This window comes from Electrona antarctica, assembly GCF_951216825.1.
Source record: "Electrona antarctica genome assembly, chromosome: 5".
In the NCBI taxonomy this organism is placed as follows: Eukaryota; Metazoa; Chordata; class Actinopteri; order Myctophiformes; family Myctophidae; genus Electrona; species Electrona antarctica.
The window spans coordinates 27,995,324-28,018,895 of record NC_136810.1 but is presented as its reverse complement, the minus strand read 5'-3'; the positions used below and the strand labels follow the sequence as shown (position 1 = coordinate 28,018,895).

General features: G+C 40.6%; 2 protein-coding genes across 5 annotated transcripts; both read left to right on the top strand.

Annotated features, from left to right (window-relative positions):
• Nucleotides 1-740: 740 nt before the first annotated feature.
• Nucleotides 741-8,289, top strand: spty2d1 (SPT2 chromatin protein domain containing 1). Of its 2 annotated transcripts, none has more exons than XM_079501829.1 (7): nt 741-917; nt 1,548-1,633; nt 3,103-3,223; nt 3,704-5,605; nt 6,630-6,792; nt 6,913-6,993; nt 7,412-8,289. In XM_079501829.1, exons 2-7 carry the CDS (start codon nt 1,571-1,573, stop codon nt 7,500-7,502), a joined length of 2,421 nt encoding a protein of 806 aa, XP_079357955.1. In that variant the 5' UTR covers nt 741-917; nt 1,548-1,570; the 3' UTR covers nt 7,503-8,289. The 2 variants fall into 2 exon arrangements, with proteins under 2 accessions (XP_079357955.1, XP_079357956.1); XM_079501830.1 differs by having other exon boundaries at nt 809-839.
• Nucleotides 8,290-8,736: 447 nt separating this feature from the next.
• uevld (UEV and lactate/malate dehyrogenase domains) lies at nt 8,737-20,649 on the top strand. Of its 3 annotated transcripts, XR_013790091.1 has the most exons (13): nt 8,737-8,894; nt 11,755-11,839; nt 12,088-12,153; nt 13,226-13,389; nt 13,490-13,631; nt 13,782-13,882; nt 13,983-14,088; nt 16,447-16,617; nt 17,257-17,421; nt 18,381-18,474; nt 18,780-18,903; nt 19,007-19,374; nt 19,615-20,649. XR_013790091.1 is itself a non-coding variant. In XM_079501832.1 (12 exons), the coding sequence occupies exons 1-12, from the start codon at nt 8,853-8,855 to the stop codon at nt 19,169-19,171; spliced, it is 1,419 nt and encodes a 472-aa protein (XP_079357958.1). In that variant the 5' UTR covers nt 8,737-8,852; the 3' UTR covers nt 19,172-20,649. The 3 variants fall into 3 exon arrangements, 2 of the variants coding, with proteins under 2 accessions (XP_079357958.1, XP_079357957.1); XM_079501832.1 differs by having other exon boundaries at nt 13,788-13,882; nt 19,007-20,649; XM_079501831.1 differs by having other exon boundaries at nt 19,007-20,649.
• The last annotated feature ends 2,923 nt before the right edge of the window (nt 20,650-23,572 follow it).

The following is a 23,572-nucleotide window of genomic DNA, read 5'->3' as shown; positions in this document are numbered from 1 at the left end:
AGATAGAGGTTTGTGTTAATTTGGGTTTTAGTTAGTGTTATTCAACAAGTCATTCATGGCTGTAATAACTGTATGGTTATGTAGCTTCTAGTCAACTATATAATTATTATAATAATAATAATATAATTACACACATTTATAAAGACATTCTTGGTGTGTTGCCCCCTTACATTTCCTCCAAATTGAATTTGGTAAATGGGCTAAACCTCAGATCAAATGCCTGGCTACGGTGTGTAGTACCAGCCTTTAAATCTGAGGGGGGTAAAAAAGTGTTTTACTTTCTTTGGCCCCTGGTCGTGGAACGACCTGCAAGCCAGATTAAAATTGGCCTCGAAAGATCCTTTGAGAAGTTTCAAAAGGATCATCTTAACTGTACAATACAACACTTTACAGTCAGTCAGGTGTGGGTGAAATTCGTTTTTTGTGCCAAATCTACGCTGTTTACGCTTTAGCTCCGAAGTAGGCTCACCAGGGTTTCCACCTAGCTCCGAAGCGTTTAAGCAACAGATATTGAGGTTCCAAACGGAGCTAGGCTTAAATCATCCACAGTAATACAGTATCCACAGATTCCACACTCATGTTTGCCAGATAAAGCAAATTACAAGAAAGGAGGGGGAGGGGGTTTCAGGAGGTGTGTTGGAGGGGAGGAATATGAATGGAGTTTGTCACTGCATGCTTGCCCCGTTGTGGTTGGGGAAGCAAGGGCCCTGCTGGGGAACACGGGGGGACTACAGGTGTGAGTCGCGTTACCACTTAGCCTACCAGGTTTAAGCATAGGCCAGAAGACAAATACGTGGTTGTGGTAATGATAGGCTGATACTACTAGGCTCTCTCGTAAAGTAAGTTTCTTCATAGTAGGAGCTAGTGCTGACCTCAACAAGAATAAGTTCAAATATATACGCCTATTCGCAATTGAAGTAAGCATGCAGTCGTGTCCGTTTGTTTAGGAAATATAAATGAATCGTAATGCCTTTTGGATTACATGGTTGGCATTTTACATTTGAAGTTCACTTTGAATGTTATCTGATGCAGTCCTGATCCGAGATCCAGTCCGCCGGAGCGTTCCTACCAAATCTGTTGGATTCGAAATGTGGACCTTTAATTCCACAATCTGTTTCGCATCAGACAGTCAGTCACGATCAATTCCGTGTTGATTTCGCTCCGTTTGCGTTGCTTTATATATACATTTTAGTGAGATCTAAGTACACACTACACAGCCCCGGGAGGATCTCGTCTGCATTTGTTGTTGTCTAACAGCAGTGCCAGTTGCTGTCGGAGCTAACATTCGCTTCTAGCTAACGTGGCTAGCGTTAGCATGGTGCTAGCAGCGAGTAACGGTATCTCTGCTTGTAGTTTAATTTGATTTCTCTGATCACATCATCCTGTGGTGGCCGGGGCCAGCAACAGCACAATCAGCGTTTTATTCCTAACATTTGACGAGGGGTGGCCACTGTTCCCTGACCTACAATCTAATCTAAGATAAAGTATTTAAAACTGTGAAGTGAACTACGTGGCCGGGCCAGCGTCTGGCTCTCCTCCTGATCCAGCCAGCTGACCCCACCAAGCCATCATGGACTTCGAAAACATCCTGACCATCGCCTCCCAGAACCAGGGGCTCGGTGAAGTGCAGACGGTGAGTTGAAAAGAAATTACAGAATAGAATGTGTTTGTTTTTACTATTTTAAATGTGACGATTCTTCCACTGTTCCACACCGGCTAGCTAATCATGAGCGTAAGCATCGAGTGTGCTAGCTCAGCTAACGGCTAACTCGTCCAAGTGTCCCACTCCTGGCACTCCCTTCATGCCAGTAAAGTAACAGCTGATCCTCCCAGGGTTGGCTACTTGGCTTTAAAAAGGGGTTGCCAAGAACATGTGCGTGTGGAATCCTTTCACTGCTGGAGGTTGCATAACACAATGCTATTATGCTAGGCTACATTGTGATATGCATTGCAGAAGTATAAAGCAGACTTCACTGTAAACGTTGTAGCCTAGTACAGTGGTTCAGGTTCTCAACCTGTGGGCGGGGACGTAGCTCTGGTCGATAACTTAACGGCAGCAATGGACCAGAGCTAGCGGGGACCCCAGATTATTTTTGGGGGGTTCCCAAATGACAGTGAAAGGACTTTTAAGACATTTTTAATACAAAAAAACACACCCGTGTTAAGTGAGGGGCGCTCCATCGTACATCATCACGGCGTAAAATGGACACTGCCTATTTGCTCAGACACTATGACGTAAAATGATCCATTCATTGTCATAAGAATTTAATGTTTGAGTAGGACAAAGTTTGTTAATATACACTAAAAGCCTAAATAGGTTGAGAACATCAACGGCCTAGTTAGATTGTAGTGTGCAGAGTAAAGCAGTGGTTTGTCTGTGGAACCCCCTCAAGGAACCCAGAGGATCTCTGGACAGTAGTTTGAGAAGTACAGTAGTTGTAGTCGTATGGCAGTATTGTGCATACATTAGGCATTACAACAATATGGCTGAACAGTGGTCCCTAAACAGCAGTGATGCAAAATTGCAAATAGCCTACATCCTTAAGCCCTAACCACACCAAAGGGTCACCATGCAACTGTCTTTACCCTTTGGTGTGGTTTGGGCCATTGAATTCCATGCATAGAATCACTAGGGTCAATGTCCAACAAGACATATCACACGCAGGGACAACGCTAAAACCTTCTTGACCCTTTGGTGTGGTTAGGGCTTTAGACTCACTAAATTAAGAAAGGACGCAATCATTTCACCCTCCAGGGATCCTGCGATGCAATACTGTACTCTGGACTGTACTGTAACGTCGTTGAAGTAGGACTCATAAAATGTCCCTGGGACCCATCTAAAAGACCCATTATTATTTTAAGTTTCCCAGCTGCATGGTGAAAAATAATGATAAATTGCTGAACTGCTAACTTTAAAGCTACATTATGAAAGTCGGGAAGTTAACCCAAAACTACTGGGAAATATGGTTAAGGTAGTAGTTTAGCTTCTTTAAGCTACTGTACAACATGAATATAACCTACCGGTATATACATTATGGACAACTGGTATTTCAACGAATGAATTTACTAAACTATTTGTTTTTGTGTGTTTTTGTCAAACAGCAGCAGAAAAGGTACAGCTTACAAACTGGACCACCCAAAAAGGTCCCACAGGTGAAAGGTGTGAACTCTTCCGCTGTGCAAGCATTTCTAAAGAAACAAGAACTTCAAAACAGAAAGAAAGGTAACCCACAACTAAAATCACTTCATTCAGCTCATCTCAAGAGTCACAAACGCATACAAAATATCATGGGATGGTTACAATTTTATTTTAAACTTAAGGTAACTTCTCTAGCTTTCCATTTGTTAACAGAGGATTCGAACTTGGCCGGGCCCCTCTTGCTTGCATTTCCATTAACAATCCATTCACACATTAGTTTGAATTACAATCTCTTTGAACACACCCCTGTGCTGTTATTGGCTGAACGCTCGCAAAACATAACGCTCAAATAAGTCCCCTTCTATCAAAACAACAGAAAATACAGCGAGAGGGCAATGTGTTTCTGCAGGTAAAACGCCACCACACTACTCCAGTGGCTGATAACGGCAGGCATAGAGAGAAATGATGGATACAAAAAAATATATATATTATTTTGTTATGTAAACACAGGTTAAAGTTACATACTATGCCTTTAATGTAATTGAGTGGGTACTTTTATTTCAGAAACGGACAAGAAGAAAGCAAAGGAGGAACTTACAGCCAAGAGGGTCGAGTTGAAGTCGGACCGTAAGGCACGTGCAATGGCTTCCAGAACTAAGGACAATTTCCATGGGTACAACGGCATCCCAGTGGTAGAAGAGCCCAAGAAGAGGAGATCAAAAGGCGATAAGAATGAGGATATGCCCATGAGTAGGCCAGATAATGATTATTACGATCCGGAGGATGAAGACAACTATGAGTACGAGAAGTCCGATTCTGAGCCCGAACCCGAGCCAGTGAGGCCAAGCAAAGCCTCCAGTAGTAGTGGTTATAGCAAGAGCAAGCCCATTTCCAAGAAACCAGCTGGTCCACCCCCATCCTTTGCGGAACTGCTCAAGCTGGCAGAGAAGAAGCAGTTTGAGCCAGTTGAAATAAAAACTAAGCTGGTCAAGGCCGACGAAAGACTCCGCACAGCTGATGAGATAAGGGAGATGGAGTTGGAGCGCAGAGCCAAGGGGCTGCCGGTTATGAAAGGGAGGGACTCAAGGCCAGAGAGAGAAAGAGATAGGGAAACCAAGTTCCAGTCTAGCTCAAGCTCATTTAGAAAAGGCACTTTAGAGAAAGAGCAGAGAAATGTGAAGTCTCAAAAGGGCTCATTGGAAAAGCCCACTTTGCCTGTTGGGTCAGGGAATAGACCAAAGCCAACGTTTTCAAGTGATCGAGGCCTTAGTTCTGCTAAGCCCTCCCATAGTGACAGACCCAAACCCTCTCCTAGTGACGGAGACAGACAGAAACCCTCTCCTAGTGACAGAGACAGACAGAAACCCTCTTCTAGTGATAGAGACCGTCAGAAACCCTCTTCTAGTGATAGAGACCGTCAGAAACCCTCTTCTAGTGATGGAGACCGCCAGAAACCGTATCCTAGTGACAGAGACAGACCAAAACCTTCTCCTAGTGATAGAGACCGACAGAAACCCTCTCCTAGTGACAGAGACAGACCGAAGACCTCCCATAGTGATAAAGATAGACCCAGGTCAGGCTTGTCTAATTCTTCAGGTGCCTTAAGCAGTAAAGTCCCTTCTAAGGGAGCAAGTTCTCAGGTTCCAAACAAACATTCAGATCCCAGGCCCTCATCCGGCCACAAGTCCAGCACCACAAGTGACCTTAACTCACAGAAGGGACCATCATCGTTACCTCAGGGAAGGCCCGGAGCTATGCGGCCACCTGGAACATCTTCGATGGGCCAAAGACCTCAGCAGGGGGGCTCGGGACAACCAAGACCCAGTCAGGGAACCACATTAAAGGGAGGATCCACAGGCGGAGGCCAAAAGCCTGGAAAGGGAGAACCATCAAGGCCTGGAGGTAGCTCTGTGGTGAAATCGGGCAATGATGGACAGATGAGACCGGCGAATAATGGACAGATGAGACCGGCGAATAATGGACAGATGAGACCGGCGAATAATGGACAGATGAGACCGGCGAATAATGGACAGATGAGACCAGCAAATAATGGACAGATGAGACCGGCGAATAATGGACAGATGAGACCGGGCAATAATGGACAGATAAAACCTGGCAATAATGGACAGATGAGAGCGCCGTCGAGTGGCACCTCAAAACAAGGGAGCCAACCTCAGGCAAGACCTGCAGGTGCACCCAGGCCTGGTGGGAATAGCCTCCAAGGAGGAGCCATCAGGCCCCCGGGGAGTGGACCTAGTCGCCCAGGAAGTGGGGCACCTGGGAGGCCAGCTGGCATGATGGGGTCTGGACCAGGGAGACCCAAATGCACTGTGGTGTCTGAGACCATCTCAACGAGGGACTTCAGTGGATCAAGACCGGGTGTTCCCCCTCGGCCCGGCATGCCACAGAGGCCTGGCATGGCCCCTAAGCCAGGAATGCCGCCCAGACCTATGACGAGACCACCAGGTAAGAACCAGAGACGCATTAACGGCCCAAGTCTAGTTGGTTTATGTATTCAAGTATCTCACTGCTACACAAGCTACATTTTAAGTGGATCTGAATACATAATTTCAGCTGAGATGGTTATCTGAGATGGTGTGAGATGTCATTGTAGTCTGTGATTCTATATCTGTGGTTGAAAGAGTTGTTATATTATTACAGCTTGTTACATTATTTAGCTTGGAAAAGGTGATTACACCAGTAGTGTTGTGTGCCAGAACGATCGTGTGTGAATACTGAGCCAGCAGTGCTCAACAGCCTTTGTCACCACTCTTGGGTCAGTTCCATGGAATGGCTGGACCAAGCTCTGTGTTCAGATAAACATAGAGTTTCAGTATGTTCATCCTGCCCATAGTGTAAAAATGAAATAGACAACATATATTTGCTTTTCCTTGCCCCATAAACAAATCACATACTCCCCCTTCATTGTTTCTGTTCTGTTCAATTCTCAGTTACACTGAGAGATTACCGAACCAAACTGTTTAGCATCACAGTTTGGTTCGGTAATCTCTCGGTGAAACTGAGGTTCAGATTGGTGCAGACTGCAGGGAAGATCATGGGGGTAAAACAACTCTCCTCTCTGTAGTCTATTTATGAGCAGGCTACATTAAAACAGGCTAAAAAAATTGTCGGTGATGTTACCCATGTTTTAAATGGTGAGTTTGTACTTCTGCCCTCTGGGAGAAGATACAAAGAGCCAAAGTGGAAGTACATAAGATTTAAAAAATCGTTTGTACCAGCATCAACTAAGATGTTGAACGAGGCTCTGAAACAGCAGTAACTGTGTGAGGCTAGATTATCCACATCATTTGTGTAATGTTGCGTCTCCCTCTGCAATGTATTTTTGTCTGTCATTGATGTTTTAGGTGTGGCTGTAGCTGGGGTGAAAGCCCAAGACAAATTTCCCTTGTGGACAATAAAGTTTACCTTGACCTTGAGGTAACAAATTAGGTTAATTGAACCTGCTGAAAGTCTTTTATGTTTCTCCCAGGAACAACGCTCCCACCTATCACCTCTGCATACAAGAGGCAGATGGATGATGAAGAAGATGACGAATATGACTCGGAGATGGAAGATTTCATTGATGAGGGAGACGATGAATCGAACGAAATCTCTAGACACATCAAGGAGATCTTTGGCTATGATCGGAGCAGGTACACAAATCCACAGTACTGCTGTGACGCACTTAATTTACACCATACACCATAATATGTAGATTACAGATCAACCATAACTCATACAAATCATTGGCTGTGTCATGCTCTTTACCACAGATACAAGAGTGATGAGAGTGACTATGCACTGAAATTCATGGAGAGCAGCTGGAGAGACCAACAGAAAGAAGAGGCCAGAAGGTAATGCTCTTTTATTACATTAGTATTTTGTTGTTGTTTGAGCTTTGCACCCACAAGGAGCATAATGGTCTGCACTAACCCTTTACATTGTTATCTTCTGTCCATGTCTGTGGTTTCAGAGACAGGTTCAAATGAAAATAACGTATTATAGAAATGATAACTTTAGCGATAACTATAAATAATATCTTTAAAAAAAATCTAATTCAAGTGCAGTCCACACACCGATAACAATAACCGATAAAAATAATAGTGAACAATGTCGTTTGGATCACTTTCAGAAGGATTTGACGAACGTTGACACACGTTATCGTTCATCGGTGAGGAATAAAGGGCCGTCTACATGTGGATACATTGTGGATCACATGACATGTTCTGCTTCTGATTCTTTGTTTGTGCCCCTATGTTTTGCCGAATTTAGCCTGAAGATGGCCGTGAACGAAGATTTGGAGGAGGAGAAGCGAGAGTTGGACGAGATGAAGAGGGCAGCCAAGAGGAGAAAAATCTGTTAGCCATAAAATGAATAGAGAAAAACTCTAGAGTTTCTGGGCGGGTGCCAGCTTACCTACTTGGGAGGCCAACCACTGTGTCCACTTTCGTGTATCTTTAATTTGCTTTATGCTTCTCTCAGATTACATTTGCTTAACAAGGAGGATGTCCAGTACCTGAAAGTGGACTTGAGAAGAGTTAATGGCAAGAAATAAAACAACCACATCTGACTTACATCATTCTATGAGAATATGCAGGATAGAATTCTCATATTTTCTCATGTTATGCTATTTATTTCCCTCTGTTAAATGTAATTAAGGTTTGCAAAGTTCAAGCCACAAAGTGGAACTACACTACTCAAGGCAGAAATATTTGTATACAAAATTGTAATAACCACAAAAAAAAGGAGTTGACAATGTGCCATTTTGTGAACCAAACCATTTCATATATTTCAAAACTCATGCAAAACAGGATGGCGTCACTCTTTATTTTTTAAACCATTTCATGTTTCAAATCATGCAAACAGGATCGCATCAATCTTATTTTTATTTTTTAATTTAATGATGGATACTATAATGATGAACAAATCATGACCATATAATGTGTTGTAATATATTTTTCCCTTTAAAAGGTTTTGACAGAACTGAATGGCTAATGGCTGTTATTTACTTGTGGTGGTCCTTTTCCTATTGGTCAAAGTGTGAAGTCTATTTTTAGGTACAATCAAATTGAAACTAATCTGTTCAACACAGAAATAAGTGATTTGATGAATGGAAAGCAAACATGTCGCAATAAATGTTGTGGATCATGCATGTGTATCTTTACTTCAGTGAATATAGTAATGTAACTTAGGTTCCTAAACTCTTCCATGCCAAGGACCCTCAATTATATGGCTTAAATAAATTAATGAGGTAAAATAACTGATCAATAAACTCATAATCCCTGGTTAGACCAATTTTGACCAAATTTCACAACCAAAACCGGCCCACTAGCTTGAAAATGGTCAAACTTGACACAATCTTGTGAATTTAAATGATTAAATAGTTATTTTATTAATTTTGATATTGATGTATTTTTTATTCATGCTTTTGTTATATCTTAATTTCTCTGTCCACTCCCGCCCCCTGGCGCCCGCCGCCCACCACTTTTAAAACATGTTAGCAACGAGCGTACTATTAGCATGAGTCATGACCCAATGGATTTTTTTTCCCCCCGGCTTGCCGTATCTTGTGGTTGTGAGGGACGCGCCATAGTTAAAAACCGCGCCCCTTTGTCAGCAAAGTTTGCGGAAGTTGTGTTATTGTGTTGTGTGCTTCTGTCAGTCAGTCAATCCACGGAGGAGAGAGACCATATTCATCGTATTAGTTTTATAGATGGACCTGGGTTCGGAGACCACAAAGAAGATACTGTCAAGGGTTTGTTCTTTATTTAAGAGCTATATTTAAAATAGTTTGTGGCTGGTTAGTAGTTAATGGTAAACTCCTATGTTCAAACGTCTAACTGGTTGGACCAGCCTGTCAATATACTAGCTGTCATTCAGGTTTCACGAAGAGTCTTCGTGTATACATAGGACTAAAACAGAATGGGTATTGTATGCGTACCATACGATGGGTACACAATTATTGCCGTGGGCTAAAAACGTCAACTTTTTAGCCTTGATACAAATCATATTAGATATGACCGATGATGACCATCTTGATCCAAGGCTAACCTCATCAATATCATGAATGATGAATGTCGATTTTACAATATTATTCCTGATATAAAACATTCCTAGGTGAAAGTGAAGGCTTTGCTTACTGTGGAAGTGTTGTTCTCGAGCAAGGCATGATTGAATGCCAATTTAGCTCGCTTGTAGATCTGCTATTTTGAATAGCCAACATAAAGTGGTTAAGATGCTATGTTGACTACTTTTGCTGGGAACACAATACAACTTCTGGGAGTAACTATTGATAGCTCACCTTGGTCTAAATATAAACAATACATTCAAAATGGGAAGATGAATCAGTATGACTAGGAAGTGTTCTGCTTTCATCACTCCTAATCATTATTTGGTTCTGTACAGAAATTATCGGTTTTTGATTTGATTGATTGAAAATTCTATTTCACAGTATGTATGGTAGCTCTGGTCCATAGCCCTAATGCTAATTCTGCCCTGCATTAAGGGCATAATTAGCATTAGGGCTGTGGACCAGAGCTAGTAGAATGGGTACATTTCAAACGAAAGTATAAGTCAATACAAAAACTTCTCCTTTTGTGGACGAAACCATGATAAAACATTAAGACTTGTACACTTCTATAAAAACAGGAAATCATCATATAAAGAAAGTAAAAAAAGTATGGGGGAAAGGCGGTGGAGGGGAGAGGGGGGGGGTGTTTAAATCTTCTAATCTAATGCTACTGCGGAATAAACCATCCAGCTTGGCTCACCAGTTACATCTGTCTTCTGAGCATGGTTACTTACAACAGTAGTAGCCTACTCCCAGTCCCAGCACCTAGAACAAATTTTCTCAAACTCACTGTTATGGATTTTATTTGTTTGGGGGCAGAGCATTCCAGAGTGCAAATGGTAAATGGTGCATTTATATAGCGCCTTTATCCAAGCCTCCAAGGCGCTTTACATAGATTGTGCATTACATTCACCCATTCACACACACAGCGGTGGCCGAACGGATTGCGGAGCGGTCTTGATACCGGAAGGTCGCCAGTTCGAATCAGCGGTCCGACACGTTCAAATTACCACCACTGAAGTGCCCTTGAACAAGGCATTGAACCACTACGATGAAATGTTCTATGAGCAGGGCCTGGCTGGAAACAAGTTCTTGAGCTTAGCCCAGATACCCTGGGTAAATATAGTAATCATTTCATTTCATACCGATGGCGGCAGAAACCATGCAAGGCACCAACCACTAACCAGCACATCATGACCAGCAAGACACATCAGTGTCTTGCTCAAGGACACTTCGACACTAACTCTGGGGGAGCCCGGGTTTGAACTGGCAACCTTGCGGTTTCCATCCAGCCACTCTACCCCTGAGCCACCGTCGCCCCTATAACCAACCTATAACAAATTTGTAACTTGCCAAGCATTTAATTGTTTGTGTATTTGTTTAATTTGACTGGCCTGTTGGATTTATTATTATTATTATTTGACTTTCATTTGTAGGGTTAGGGTTTTAGTTGTATGTTCAGGACCCCAGGAAGACTAGAGGCTCATGTGTCTCTAATGGGGAAAATCATGTCTACAAAATAAGTGTTAATTACTTATTACACTACACAGTACACACTATAGCAATTATTACAAAATCTAGAGCTACTATATTTTGTAATAATTGCTATAGTGTGTAGTGTGTTTGTTCAGTAACAGGGGTCTCTGTCTCAGTCTCCAGGTCTCTGTCTCTCAGTCTCCAGGTCTCTGTCTCTCCAGCTCTTAAGAAAAACAGGAGTCGACTGGGATACCAATAGAACTAATAATAGGATAAACAGGTGGAATTGCAAGTGATGAAACAAAGACATGAGCAGACAAAATTGGAACTGGAACACTATCAATTTGATAAACTAGAGCGTTGCCCATTGGGCACTGGCCTACTTGGAAATGCATGCTCCACCACAGTTATGTCTGTGTCCCTTTTATGCCCATTAGCCCATATATGGAGTTCTTTATCAGGCATGCCCAAATATGGAGTCTATGCAGATGTCAGAACATAATTGTGATGTCAGAACAGGCCAGCTCCATATATGGAGATCTAGGTGTAATCAGGCTAGTCCAGAGTCTCTAGAGCTGTGCCAGCCAGAGTCTCTAGAGCTGTGCCTGTTGGCTCTGACCTATTTGGAACGATGCAAGTTGGAAATGCATGCCCCACCCAGTTATTATGTGTCCCTTTTATGCCCATATCGAGAACGGTTACAATACAGCCATACACACGTACAGACAGACTTACAGACAGACAGAGATGTGGTGCATTTATAGATAGATGGGTTCTCTCCTGAAATTGGCAACACACCTGAAAATGTATTAAAGAGCTGGAGAGACAGGGAGACTCCTGCTACTTAAACACTAGCATAGGGTGTACAAATATTACACGCCATTTGTAAAGTCCCTGAGTTACAAATTGGTAAAAAATGAGTTTACTGTGTAAAGCAAGGTTTTGTTTTGACATACAGAATGGTCAGGATAGACAATATTTATGAATGTTATTGAATGATCAGTCATCTCAAAAGTTTATATTGCTTATTCCCCCCCCCCCCCCCCCCCCCATACTTTTGTGATATCAGTACAAATTCCATGATGTTGCCATTGGGGAGCTGCAGAAGATCCATCGGATATACCCTGGGATGAAACCAGTGACAGGCACTTATAGTAAGGCTTCTTCAATAAATATATAATACATGACAACTACTTTGTTGCTAGTGATTTAAATCAGGGTTTAATATTACTATTTGTTTACACCTAGGTTAACCGTTTTCACAGAACAGGTGAAAGTATGTTCTCTACGCAGTAAAACCTTCAGTGTTCATTTATGGGTCCATTTGGTTCCATAAAAAGAACATCCCAAACTTAAGGTTGAATTTCTCTGAGACCTAATTTACAATCATTGCCCATTTCAGCTTTCAGTGACGGCTCTCAAAAGGATCTCCTGAAGTTGATTGGTAACATCCCTGTCCAGTATGAAGGTATGAATGCACTGTCCACACGTGACAGGTAACCAAACCAGCAATTAGTCACTATCTATAACTCAATATGAACCAGGAAGGAATAGCCATTATTCAATATACCAACCAGGAATCTGTCACTACTCACTACTTTTCCATATACCAACGAGGAATCTGTCACTACTCACTATTATTCAATATATCAACCAGGAATCTGTCACTACTCACTATTATTCAATTTACCAACCAGGAATCTGTCACTACTCACTATTATTCAATATACCAACCAGGAATCTGTCACTATCCATTACTCAATATACCAACCAGGAATCTGTCACTATCCATTACTCAATATACCAACCAGGAATATGTCACTATCCATTACTCAATATACCAACCAGGAATCTGTCACTATCCATTACTCAATATTATGAATCAAGAATCAGTCACCACTAGTATTACTATTCAATACACCAACCTAGCCTGGGTTTCAGCCTGATTTGCTGCGTTCCGTGGATTTGTAAATGCCACTTATTTACAAATCCACGGAACGTAGCAAATCAGGCTGGAACCCAGGCTAACACCAACCAGGAATCAGTCACTATTAGGACTTGATGTAAGTAATATTCTTTTGGTTAAAACAATTTTATGAATTCAGTAAGTACCCATTCATCAGCTTCTGTTATAGTTTGCCAGTTCCAGTTTTGTCTGTTAATGTGTTTTTTTTGTTCCATCACTTCTTTATTCTGTATGAGTTCTCTCTCCTGATTGGATGAAATTAGGACCCTGACCTGAAAATGTATTTTCTGTTTTCTAAAGAGCTGGAAAGATGGAGGAGACCGCTGTTACTGAACAAACACACTACAAACACTACAAACACACTATAGCAATGATTGCTATGGGAATAAAAAGTCTTCAATGGACGGTGCTACATTGAGGGGAAAGAAAGAGGGGTGTGCATTCGAATTCAGACAATGCAATGAAACTTTGGAAACAATGGTCTTATAAGATTTATTCTAATCTTCTACTCATTGATTCAAAGTGATCAGTATTAAGCGGCAAGCCCTTACTGTATTTTCATTATCATGAACAGGCCGCTCCTACAACCTTCCCATTCAGCTGTGGTTAATGGACTCATTCCCCTTCACACCTCCCATATGCCTGCTGAGACCCACTGCCAACATGGTCATCAGGGAGGGCCGGCACGTTGACGCACGAGGACGGTTATACCTGCCCGAGCTACACAACTGGGACCATGTAAGACCTTGTGTTCATCAGTGTGGTGTTTTTGTAAGGAGTCTGGCAGCATTGTATTCTTTTCACTGGGTTTGTCTGTCTCTCACATCCCTGTCGACAGCCTAAGTCATCTGTGGTTGGTCTCCTAGCTGAGATGATCTCCAAGTTTGAGGAGGATCCACCTCTGTCCTCAAAGACGACTGTAGACACCAAAGATCCCCATGAGCTGCTGGCCTTTGTGTCGAACCTCCAGATCAACCAAGGTCAGCCATACAGTAAAACCATATGTGTTTATCAGTTTAACGGTTGAGTTAAACTGACACTAAGGATTTGGCTGCGTGATGATTTAAAAAAAACTAAACATAGCAAAAAACTAAAAACAAAGCTACCTATGATCACTAATCTAATGGCAGTTGCAGGTGGTGTTCGACATCATGATCAGCCAATCAACAAAGTGTCAGTTATTGGGGGAGGAGACTTAGGAATGGCGGCAGTTTTGAGCATTTTGGCCAAGGTAAATCTTGGTTTGTATTGTGACTCAGGTGTTTAATCTAAGACGCTGAAATACCTTGGCGTAACATTCAACTTTCTTCTTTCACGTTGTCTGATACTAGGGCAAAGTGGATAAACTTGTTTTCATCGACGTAGCAGAGAGTTCGACCAAAGGTGGCAGCATGGATCTGGAGATTTTCAAGTTGCCCAAGGTTGAGGTATCCAAAGGTACAGTTAAGTATCAATTATTTCAGACTGACGCCACCCATGTATCAGCTCCTTCCCTCACACAGAGGCTTGAGTCCCCTTGTGTGCAAGCTGAACTGCTTCACTTTTTTGTTCCTCTGCCCACCAAGGACCTAAATGACAAGATATCCAGACTTCCAGAGCCAAACTCTGTAATGCTGCTTGTATTTTAACTGTACACTATACAGTATCAACAGCAGCTACTGTATGTATGTGTCTATAACAAAAAGTGATATTACCCTATTCTATTCTGTCTGGCCTTCTGTTGCAGTGGTGGCCATTTTGTGGTGCCACAAATAGAAAACCTATTCATTTACGGTATCTATAGAGGGGGTTATTGCGACCGCAGATCGCATTTACTATGAAAACTTGCATTTCCTATATGTCAGTCCGTCACCCCACGCCTCCATATATGGTCATGCCTTGTGACATCACGTGACATCCTCAGGGGAAATTAAGGCCCGGCCCTACCTGGGCCTTCATCAAACCCTGTACACTGAGTCAAGACACTGCCCCGCTGCCACCCTTGGATCTCCATATATGGAGCTGACCTGTTCTAACATTCCATATATTGATCTGACCTCATCAAATAATTATATAAATAATTATATAATATATATATATAAGTATCTAGGCATTTGGATAGACGACAAACTATCCTTTAAACCCACATCTCTGAACTTATCACTAAACTAAAACCAAAATTAGCATTTCTCTATAGAAATAAAGCTTGCTTTGACCACTGGATGCAATCTATCACTCTGCCCTCCGGTTTATAACCAGAGATGGGTTTCTCACTCATCACTATAGACTTTATGAGAAGGTTGGTTGGCCATCATTGGCTATGAGACAAGAACAGCATTGAACTGTTTTTCTAAGGCCTTACTCAAGAAATTGCCTAACTATCTTTGCAGCCTAAAGTAATAAGCCATCATCACACCCGTTCTCAAGACTACTTTCTATTAGAAATTCCTGATATTAATTCTGAACTGGGTAAGACTGCCTTTCAATACTATGCCCCCCACATATGGAACCGTCTACAATCAGTCTTAAAACTGAAGAACTTTATTTCACTTGATCGATTTAAAAGTCTTGTATGGAATAATTTGACATATAGCTGTACTTGTTCAATCTGGATTGTTTATTTTTCTTGTAATGTATTTGTGTTTGAATTGTATGTTACGTATGTACTGTGTAATCAGGGCGTCATTGTAAAAGAGAGCTTGTTCTCAATTGACTTCCCTGAATAAATAAAGATGAAAGTACATAATTCATTCCATGTTGATCTGACCCCCCATGCCAAAGCGCCAGCGCTCGCCCAGCAATCTGCCGTCACCCAGGCGGATGCGTGCACGCGACCTCGCCCTCAGGGCGTCTTACTGGTTAAATATAGTATATCTCTTCTGTCGGGCAGAAACCTGTCCTGCTATGTCCAAAACATTAACTTTTCAGAAAATTAAATAAACAATGTTTTTAGAACAACACAATACTCTCATCGAAGTGTCTTTATACATTGTCAAATACTTGAATGTGTATTATATTATCATCACTTTACCCAAATCTTTACCCAAATCCAGCTCAAGTGGAGTTAGGTTTTTGACCAATAATGTGATGATGTTGTTTTTCCATCTGACTTTGTCATTCTAATCAGTGCTCTACAAAGTTGGAGTTAGTTGGTTTGACTGACAGTTTGAGGATCCAATGGAGTTAGGAGGTTTAGTCAGAAGTGCTTACGAAATACTTCTCATTGGTTCAGTATTTGTAAAACCCACACAGATGTAAAGGGTGTTCAATAGCACTGATTTATATATCTCTCTCTCTCTCTATACATCTCTCTCTCTCTCTCTCTCTCTCTCTCATATATATATATATATATATATATATATATATATATATATACATACATATATATATATATATATATATATACATACATACATACATACATATATATATATATATACATACATACATACATATATGTATGTATGTATATATATATATGTATGTATATATATATATATGTATGTATGTATGTATATATATATATATATGTATGTATATATATATATGTATGTATATGTATGTATATATATATATATATGTATGTATATATATATATATATATATATATATATAAAATGGCCACCACTGCTATGTCTTATTCGTAATTCATCACGGAGCCAAACTATAGTGTCTTTTCCTACCACAACTAAAACAAACTGCATCAGTTTGGGATATTCTTATACACTGTATGGAGATTTGTTTGTTATTTTAGTCCAATTCCCATATAATGTATATGGCTAAAGACGCATGCATGTTATGTATGTTATCTTCTAGATCTGTCTGCCTCGGCGGGTTCGAGGGTAGTGGTGGTGACGGCCAACGCGTGGAGCAATAAGCAGTCCTATGTGAGCGTGGTCCAGACTAATGTAGACATGTTCCGTGGAATTATCCCTGGCCTGATGAGACTCAACCCCAACGCCATGCTGCTTATCGCCTCACAGCCAGGTCAGAACACAACACAATACGGCTGCAACAGGTCATGTAATCAATGTAATCCATTTGGAAAAAACTATCGATTATCAACAATGGAATAAAATAAATGATAAATAACCAATCCCTATTTTGAGCATAATCAAGGTCAGCATTTAAAACAAAGTGAAAATAGCAGATGCACTAAACGCCACATCACAATGCGTTGTGAGCTTGTAGATCGCCGGTTTTTACTATTTATGAAGTATAAAATAATGCTGTTGATTGTTGATTCGTTGATGATATATTTTAAATATAAAACAAACCTGCAGTTCTCAATTATTGGATTGAGAGTAATTGATAGTACAATCAATAAGGAAATAATTGGTACAGTATCTGCAGCCCTAGAACACAACACAACACACTGATTCACACATACCCACTGTCCCTGTCCCTGTCTACTCTGTCTCTCACTCATCTATCTCTTTATGCTCGTTTTCTCTCTATTCCGTGCATAAATGTTGTCCACTATCGCATAGTGTACCCACGCACGCACGCACGCACGCACTCACTCACTCACTCACTCACTCACTCACTCACTCACTCACTCACTCACACTCTGCGCAAAATGACTCCTCTCATCATACCCACTGTGTTGTCTCTTTGTGGTTCCAGTGGATGTAATGACCCATGTAGCCTGGAGACAGAGTGGGCTGCCCCCGTCCCGGGTGTTCGGTGCAGGGTGTAATCTGGATTCCGAGCGCCTCTGTCACGTTCTGGACATTAACCTGAACACACACAAACAGGCCTGGGTCATAGGAGAGCTGTCTGACAACAAAGGTGAGGGCAATGAGGGTAATCCCATGTCACTGCATTTTAGGGCTGGGAGATATGATTAAAATTAATTTCAAGATTAGACCCATTTTGGGCGGGAACCCCTTTTGGTGTTTTAAACATTATGTTATAATTTAGCTATTGAAAAATAGCAGACCTACAAGCTCGTAGTGCGCCACTCGGTGGCGCACTATGAGCTTGTAGATTTTTGAAAAATCGTGGAGCTGGAGGATTTAGAGCTGGAGGATTTAGAAGAATTCTTTTTAATTTTGAGGTCAGGCCTAAATGGGTTACACCCTTTGCCTCGACTACAATTAATGCTTGTTGATCGGCTGTTTTAGCTATTTTTGCACGCCACTAATGTACAATGAAGTACAATACAGGGTTAATTGGTTAATCGGACTAATCAATTGGGAGCTTTTCAACTATTACATAATTTTCTTTAGTGAATATAAATGTATTTTGTCAAATCTCCCTGCTCTTCTATTGAGACATTTAGATCCTTTGACACAATCTTGTTTCTGGTTTGACAGACATTCTGAATTTTTTTTTGTTTTTGTGGCTTTCGCCTTTATTTTATATTTTTGATAGAGGGATAGATAGTCAGCTGACAGGAAATGGGGAGGGGGTGACACGCAGTAAAGGCCGTCGGGATCGGGAGTCGAACCCATGGCACACTGCCAGACTGGACTACCAGCCAGGGTACCTGGACCGCTGAGCCATGGCCCAGGCCACACAAATTCTGACTTGAAGGTCAAAATTATAATACTTGACAGATCACTAAAGGTCTTTCTTTACAAAAGGACAACCCATCTAATTTTAGATGTTATTGTATGGTTTTATTCTGTATTACACACGGATGACAATTTGTTCTGCTTTCTCCAAATAGTCATAGTCCATTGTTTCCGTTCTAAGAGGCCTCATGACTGCCATGACTCTGTTCTGCTTATTTCTTTGTGTTCAAGTTGCTGTGATGAGTAGCATTGGGATTGGGCTGAGTTCCAGCCAGCATCCAGAGATCGCTCCAGCCACCAGCATATCCAAGCCACTGTTAGACAGGTAAAGACGACAAATAGTGACTTGAATCCTTTGATGGAAGGATTTCTTTGTTTCCAAATATTTACAGATCACTTCAAGGTCTGTGAGTTATTGGTCAGTTTTATTCACTTAAACATAATATACATGGCCATAAGAGGTTGAAAGAGGTTGAAATGCTATAATAATTAGACTCCATGTTGTAATTGTGTAATTGGTTACTTTGCATAGACCCTTAGTACACAAAAGCATCCATACACTAGAGAGGGGTAGCTCTACTTGTTGACATATGGTGGGTTGACTTAAATACAGTATATCCTTTCCTTTAGGGGGATGGAAATGACGAAGAGTCGTGGTCAGCGCTCATGGTCTGTAGGTCTGTCCATTGCTGATATCGTCTGCAGTATACTGACAGATAGCAGGAAGGCCCATTCGATATCCACACTGGCTCAGGTAAAACACTCATCACCGATGATCACCAGAATGGTGAGCTACAATATGAGTTCTTTAGGGTTGTCTAACTTGATGTATGTTTTTTTGTGTGTGTGCGCTCCAGGGCTGGGGTGGCATCGGTGCAGAGGTGTTCCTCAGCATACCCTGCATCCTGGGAGCCAACGGCTCCGCGCGTCTCGCCGGCGTGTCTCTAGGAGCTGAAGAAGACTCCAAGCTGAGGGACAGTGTCACCTCGCTCTCCAACACCATGGCTCAGCTCAAAATATGATCACACTCCGTACATCCCAACCAGTGGTTCTCAAACCGTGTAATGTCAAGGACCCCCCCCTCCCCCCCCCCAGCTTCGTTTGGATTAACCAAAGGCCTGAGGCCGATTCTACAAATGCCTTCTATATCGGTAGTTCTCAAACATTTTCATAATTCCAAATAGAAACACTCAAGATTTTTCAAAAATGTTCAAGAATGGCAGATGTACAAGTTTGCAGTGCGAGTGTGAGCTTGTATATCTGCTATTTTTGAATAGTCAATGGTACAATCTAAAATGACACAAATGCTTTCCCGGTATTAATGGGTTAAGGCCACAAACCCCCATAACTCAGGGAGTGTACAATTACATGTGTTATTTTTTCCATTTGTTAAAGGCTTGCAAGGGTCCATTTGGTTCCTCAATAATCAATCATTTAGCTGGGGTGGGGACCCCCCCCCCTCAAGGACCCCTGGGTGTCACTGGACACCACTTTGAGAACCGCTGATCTGAGCTTACCAACGTAATGCAGTTCTAAGTTCTCTCATGAACTCAGTAGGACTTGAAGCCGATCTGTAAGGTCACAATGCGTCCAATCGCAACACATTGTGATCTTATCGATCGACTATTTTCGGCATTAGTCGAAGTGTAACAAACACAGCCTTAAGTTTGCTGAAGTTCAAAGCAAACATGTTGATCTACAAGCACGGGACTATATGTCACTGTGACTTGGTAGCTTTGCACATACTGTAATGATGACATTGTACATGTCGGATCAGAATCCCTCCCAATTTAGATTAACTATTAACTAAGTTAATTAAGTTTGTTCATATTGCTAAAATATGAAATATGAAAACTAATTAATCTTGAAATCTTTGCCAAAGCTTCCATATTTATATAAACCTATCTTATGGGTTTAATGTACACTGTAGTAGTAATGCTATACAGTGCACAGTGCACTATACTACTATGATTGTTTTTTGTTTTGTTTTGTTTTTAAGATATTGAGACATATATTGTAGGCCTATTGTTGGTGTACAGCTTAACTTGAATTGCCTTATCTAACTGCTTAGTGCCATTTACTCTTACACATTAAGTGCCTTCATATTTAAATTGTGTTTGCCATCGTATACTGTAAACCTGTGCAATAAATACCCAACAGAAGAAATAGAAGATGTTTTTTTTTCTTTAATAAAACTCAAATGGTTGCATACAGAATGATCAGAGGCCTAGACCAGTGATAATCAACTGGTGGGCCATGAGGATACTGTATACGAGGTGGGCCTCCAAATAATTGACAAGATTATAATGATATAACATTAATACAATGAATTAAAAAATGTCACAGTATTCTTTTTTTAAAAAATAAATGTTTTCATTGTGACACAGATAAATCGGAATGCACACAACCTTTGTCCATGGGCCAGCTGAGATCACGGTACCACTAAAAGGGACAATTAAGACAAAATCTTGGGCTATAGGGATGACCCCATCATCAGCACCATAGAGACCATTGCAGTCAGCAGCTGAGCACCATTAGTCAGTAGTAAAGTATGGCATTGGCATTATGGAAATAAAGAAGGAAAATAAGCATACTCTCTGAGTCTGAATTAATTAAGTGGCCAAACTCTCCGAGTCCGATGTGGTCGCTATGTGATTCATTCATGATTCAGTGAACAAATTGGAAGCAAAGTGATTTTTTGACGTGCCAAAATCTGCCATTGACCCCCATTATAAATTTCTCAAGTTTGAAAGCACTATATTTCTAAAACTATGAAACATTTCAAAGATTCCTTTTCAGGCAAACATGTCCACTGTAAGATGAACCTAAATAGGTTTGAATAGGGTTTCTAGGTGTAAGTATGTAGGACTAGTAGCATGCCAAAGTTTGTGCTATTGCCATTGAGAATGCATTGGGCATTTAAGTTAAATAACTCAGAAACTACAAAACATTTCAAAGTAAAAAGTTCCAGCATGTGTCTCCACAGTATGCTGAATTATAAAAAGTGTGAATGGAGTTTCTAGGTGAAAGTGATTTTTTGACGTGCCAAAATCTGCCATTGAGCCCCATTATAAATTTCTCAAATTTGAAAGCACTATATTTCTAAAACTATGAAACATTTCAAAGATTCCTTTTCAGGCAAACATGTCCACTGTAAGATGAACCTAAATAGGTTTGAATAGGGTTTCTAGGTGTAAGTATGTAGGACTAGTAGCATGCCAAAGTTTGTGCTATTGCCATTGAGAATGCATTGGGCGTTTAAGTTAAATAACTCAGAAACTACAAAACATTTCAAAGTAAAAAGTTCCAGCATGTGTCTCCACAGTATGCTGAATTATAAAAAGTGTGAATGGAGTTTCTAGGTGAAAGTGATTTTTTGACGTGCCAAAATCTGCCATTGAGCCCCATTATAAATTTCTCAAATTTGAAATCACTATATTTCTAAAACTATGAAACATTTCAAAGATTCCTTTTCAGGCAAACATGTCCACTGTAAGATGAACCTAAATGGGTTTGAATGGGGTTTCTAGGTGTAAGTATATAGGGCTAGTAGCATGCCAAAGTTTGTGCTATTGCCATTGAGAATGCATTGGGCGTTTAGGTTAAATAACTCAGAAACTACAAAACATTGCAAAGTAAAAAGTTCCAGCATGTGTCTCCACAGTAAGCTGAATTATAAAAAGTGTGAATGAAGTTTCTAGGTGAAAGTGATTTTTTGACGTGCCAAAATCTGCCATTAAGCCCCATTATACAATTCTCAAATTTGAAAGCACTATATTTCTAAAACTTTGAAACATTTCAAAGATTCCTTTTCAGGCAAACATGTCCACCGAAAAATGAACCTAAATGGGTTTGAATGGGGTTACTAGGTGTAAGTATATAGGACTAGTAGCATGCCAAAGTTTGTGCTATTGCCATTGAGAATGCATTGGGCGTTTAAGTTAAATTACTCAGAAACTACAAAACATTTCAACGTAAAAAGTTCCAGCATGTGTCTCCACAGTAAGCTGAATTATAAAAATCACACCCGTGTGAACTGAGTGGTGTAAGGTTTTATATAGCATGATCAGCTGTGGTCTGACGTAATGTCTGACGTAAAGAAATCATTATTATTATATAAGGTAAGGTATTATATAGCCTGATCAGCTCTGATCTGACGTAATGAAATCACACCTGGATGTGATTTCACAACTGGCTTTTTTTGTGCAGAGAAAATGACCACGGTTGCTACGGTCATCCAGTTCACCCGGGTGTGATTTAATTACGTCAGAAATTATTTTGAACATAGCAACCATGCTCATTTTTTTCTGCACACAAAAGCCAGTTGTAGGAGTGGTTTACACCACTCAAAAAGTGTGAATGAAGTTTCTAGGTGAAAGTGATTTTTTGACGTGCCAAAATCTGCCATTAAGCCCCATTATACAATTCTCAGATTTGAAATCACTATATTTCTAAAACTATGAAACATTTCAAAGATTCCTTTTCAGGCAAACATGTCCACTGTAAGATGAACCTAAATAGGTTTGAATAGGGTTTCTAGGTGTAAGTATGTAGGACTAGTAGCATGCCAAAGTTTGTGCTATTGCCATTGAGAATGCATTGGGCATTTAAGTTAAATAACTCAGAAACTACAAAACATTTCAAAGTAAAAAGTTCCAGCATGTGTCTCCACAGTATGCTGAATTATAAAAAGTGTGAATGGAGTTTCTAGGTGAAAGTGATTTTTTGACGTGCCAAAATCTGCCATTGAGCCCCATTATAAATGTCTCAAATTTGAAATCACTATATTTCTAAAACTATGAAACATTTCAAAGATTCCTTTTCAGGCAAACATGTCCACCGTAAAATGAACCTAAATGGGTTTGAATGGGGTTACTAGGTGTAAGTATATAGGACTAGTAGCATGCCAAAGTTTGTGCTATTGCCATTGAGAATGCATTGGGCGTTTAAGTTAAATTACTCAGAAACTACAAAACATTTCAACGTAAAAAGTTCCAGCATGTGTCTCCACAGTAAGCTGAATTATAAAAAGTGTGAATGAAGTTTCTAGATGAAAGTGATTTTTTGACGTGCCAAAATCTGCCATTAAGCCCCATTATAAAATTCTCAAATTTGAAAGAACTATATTTCTAAAACTATGAAACATTTCAAAGATTCCCTTTCAGGCAAACATGTCCACCGTAAGATGAACCTAAAGGGGTTTTAATGGGGTTACTAGGTGTAAGTATATAGGACTAGTAGCATGCCAAAGTTTGTGCTATTGCCATTGAGAATGCATTGGGCGTTTAAGTTAAATAACTCAGAAACTACAACACATTTCAAAGTAAAGAGTTCCAGCATGTGTCTCCACAGTAAGCTGAATTATAAAAAGTGTGAATTAAGTTTCTAGGTGAAAGTGATTTTTTGACGTGCCAAAATCTGCC

What these genes read in the sequence shown, in the direction of transcription:
- uevld (XM_079501831.1), top strand. Translation starts at nt 8,853, where the DNA reads ATGGACCTGGGTTCGGAGACCACAAAGAAGATACTGTCAAGG. An exon ending in GAACCTCCAGATCAACCAAG is followed by an intron (nt 13,632 to 13,781) that starts GTCAGCCATACA and finishes ATCTAATGGCAG; the next exon opens with TTGCAGGTGGTGTTCGACAT. An exon ending in TCCAAGCCACTGTTAGACAG is followed by an intron (nt 18,475 to 18,779) that starts GTAAAGACGACA and finishes CCTTTCCTTTAG; the next exon opens with GGGGATGGAAATGACGAAGA.
- spty2d1 (XM_079501829.1), top strand. Translation starts at nt 1,571, where the DNA reads ATGGACTTCGAAAACATCCTGACCATCGCCTCCCAGAACCAGGGGCTC. An exon ending in TTTGGCTATGATCGGAGCAG is followed by an intron (nt 6,793 to 6,912) that starts GTACACAAATCC and finishes TCTTTACCACAG; the next exon opens with ATACAAGAGTGATGAGAGTG. An exon ending in CAGAAAGAAGAGGCCAGAAG is followed by an intron (nt 6,994 to 7,411) that starts GTAATGCTCTTT and finishes TGCCGAATTTAG; the next exon opens with CCTGAAGATGGCCGTGAACG.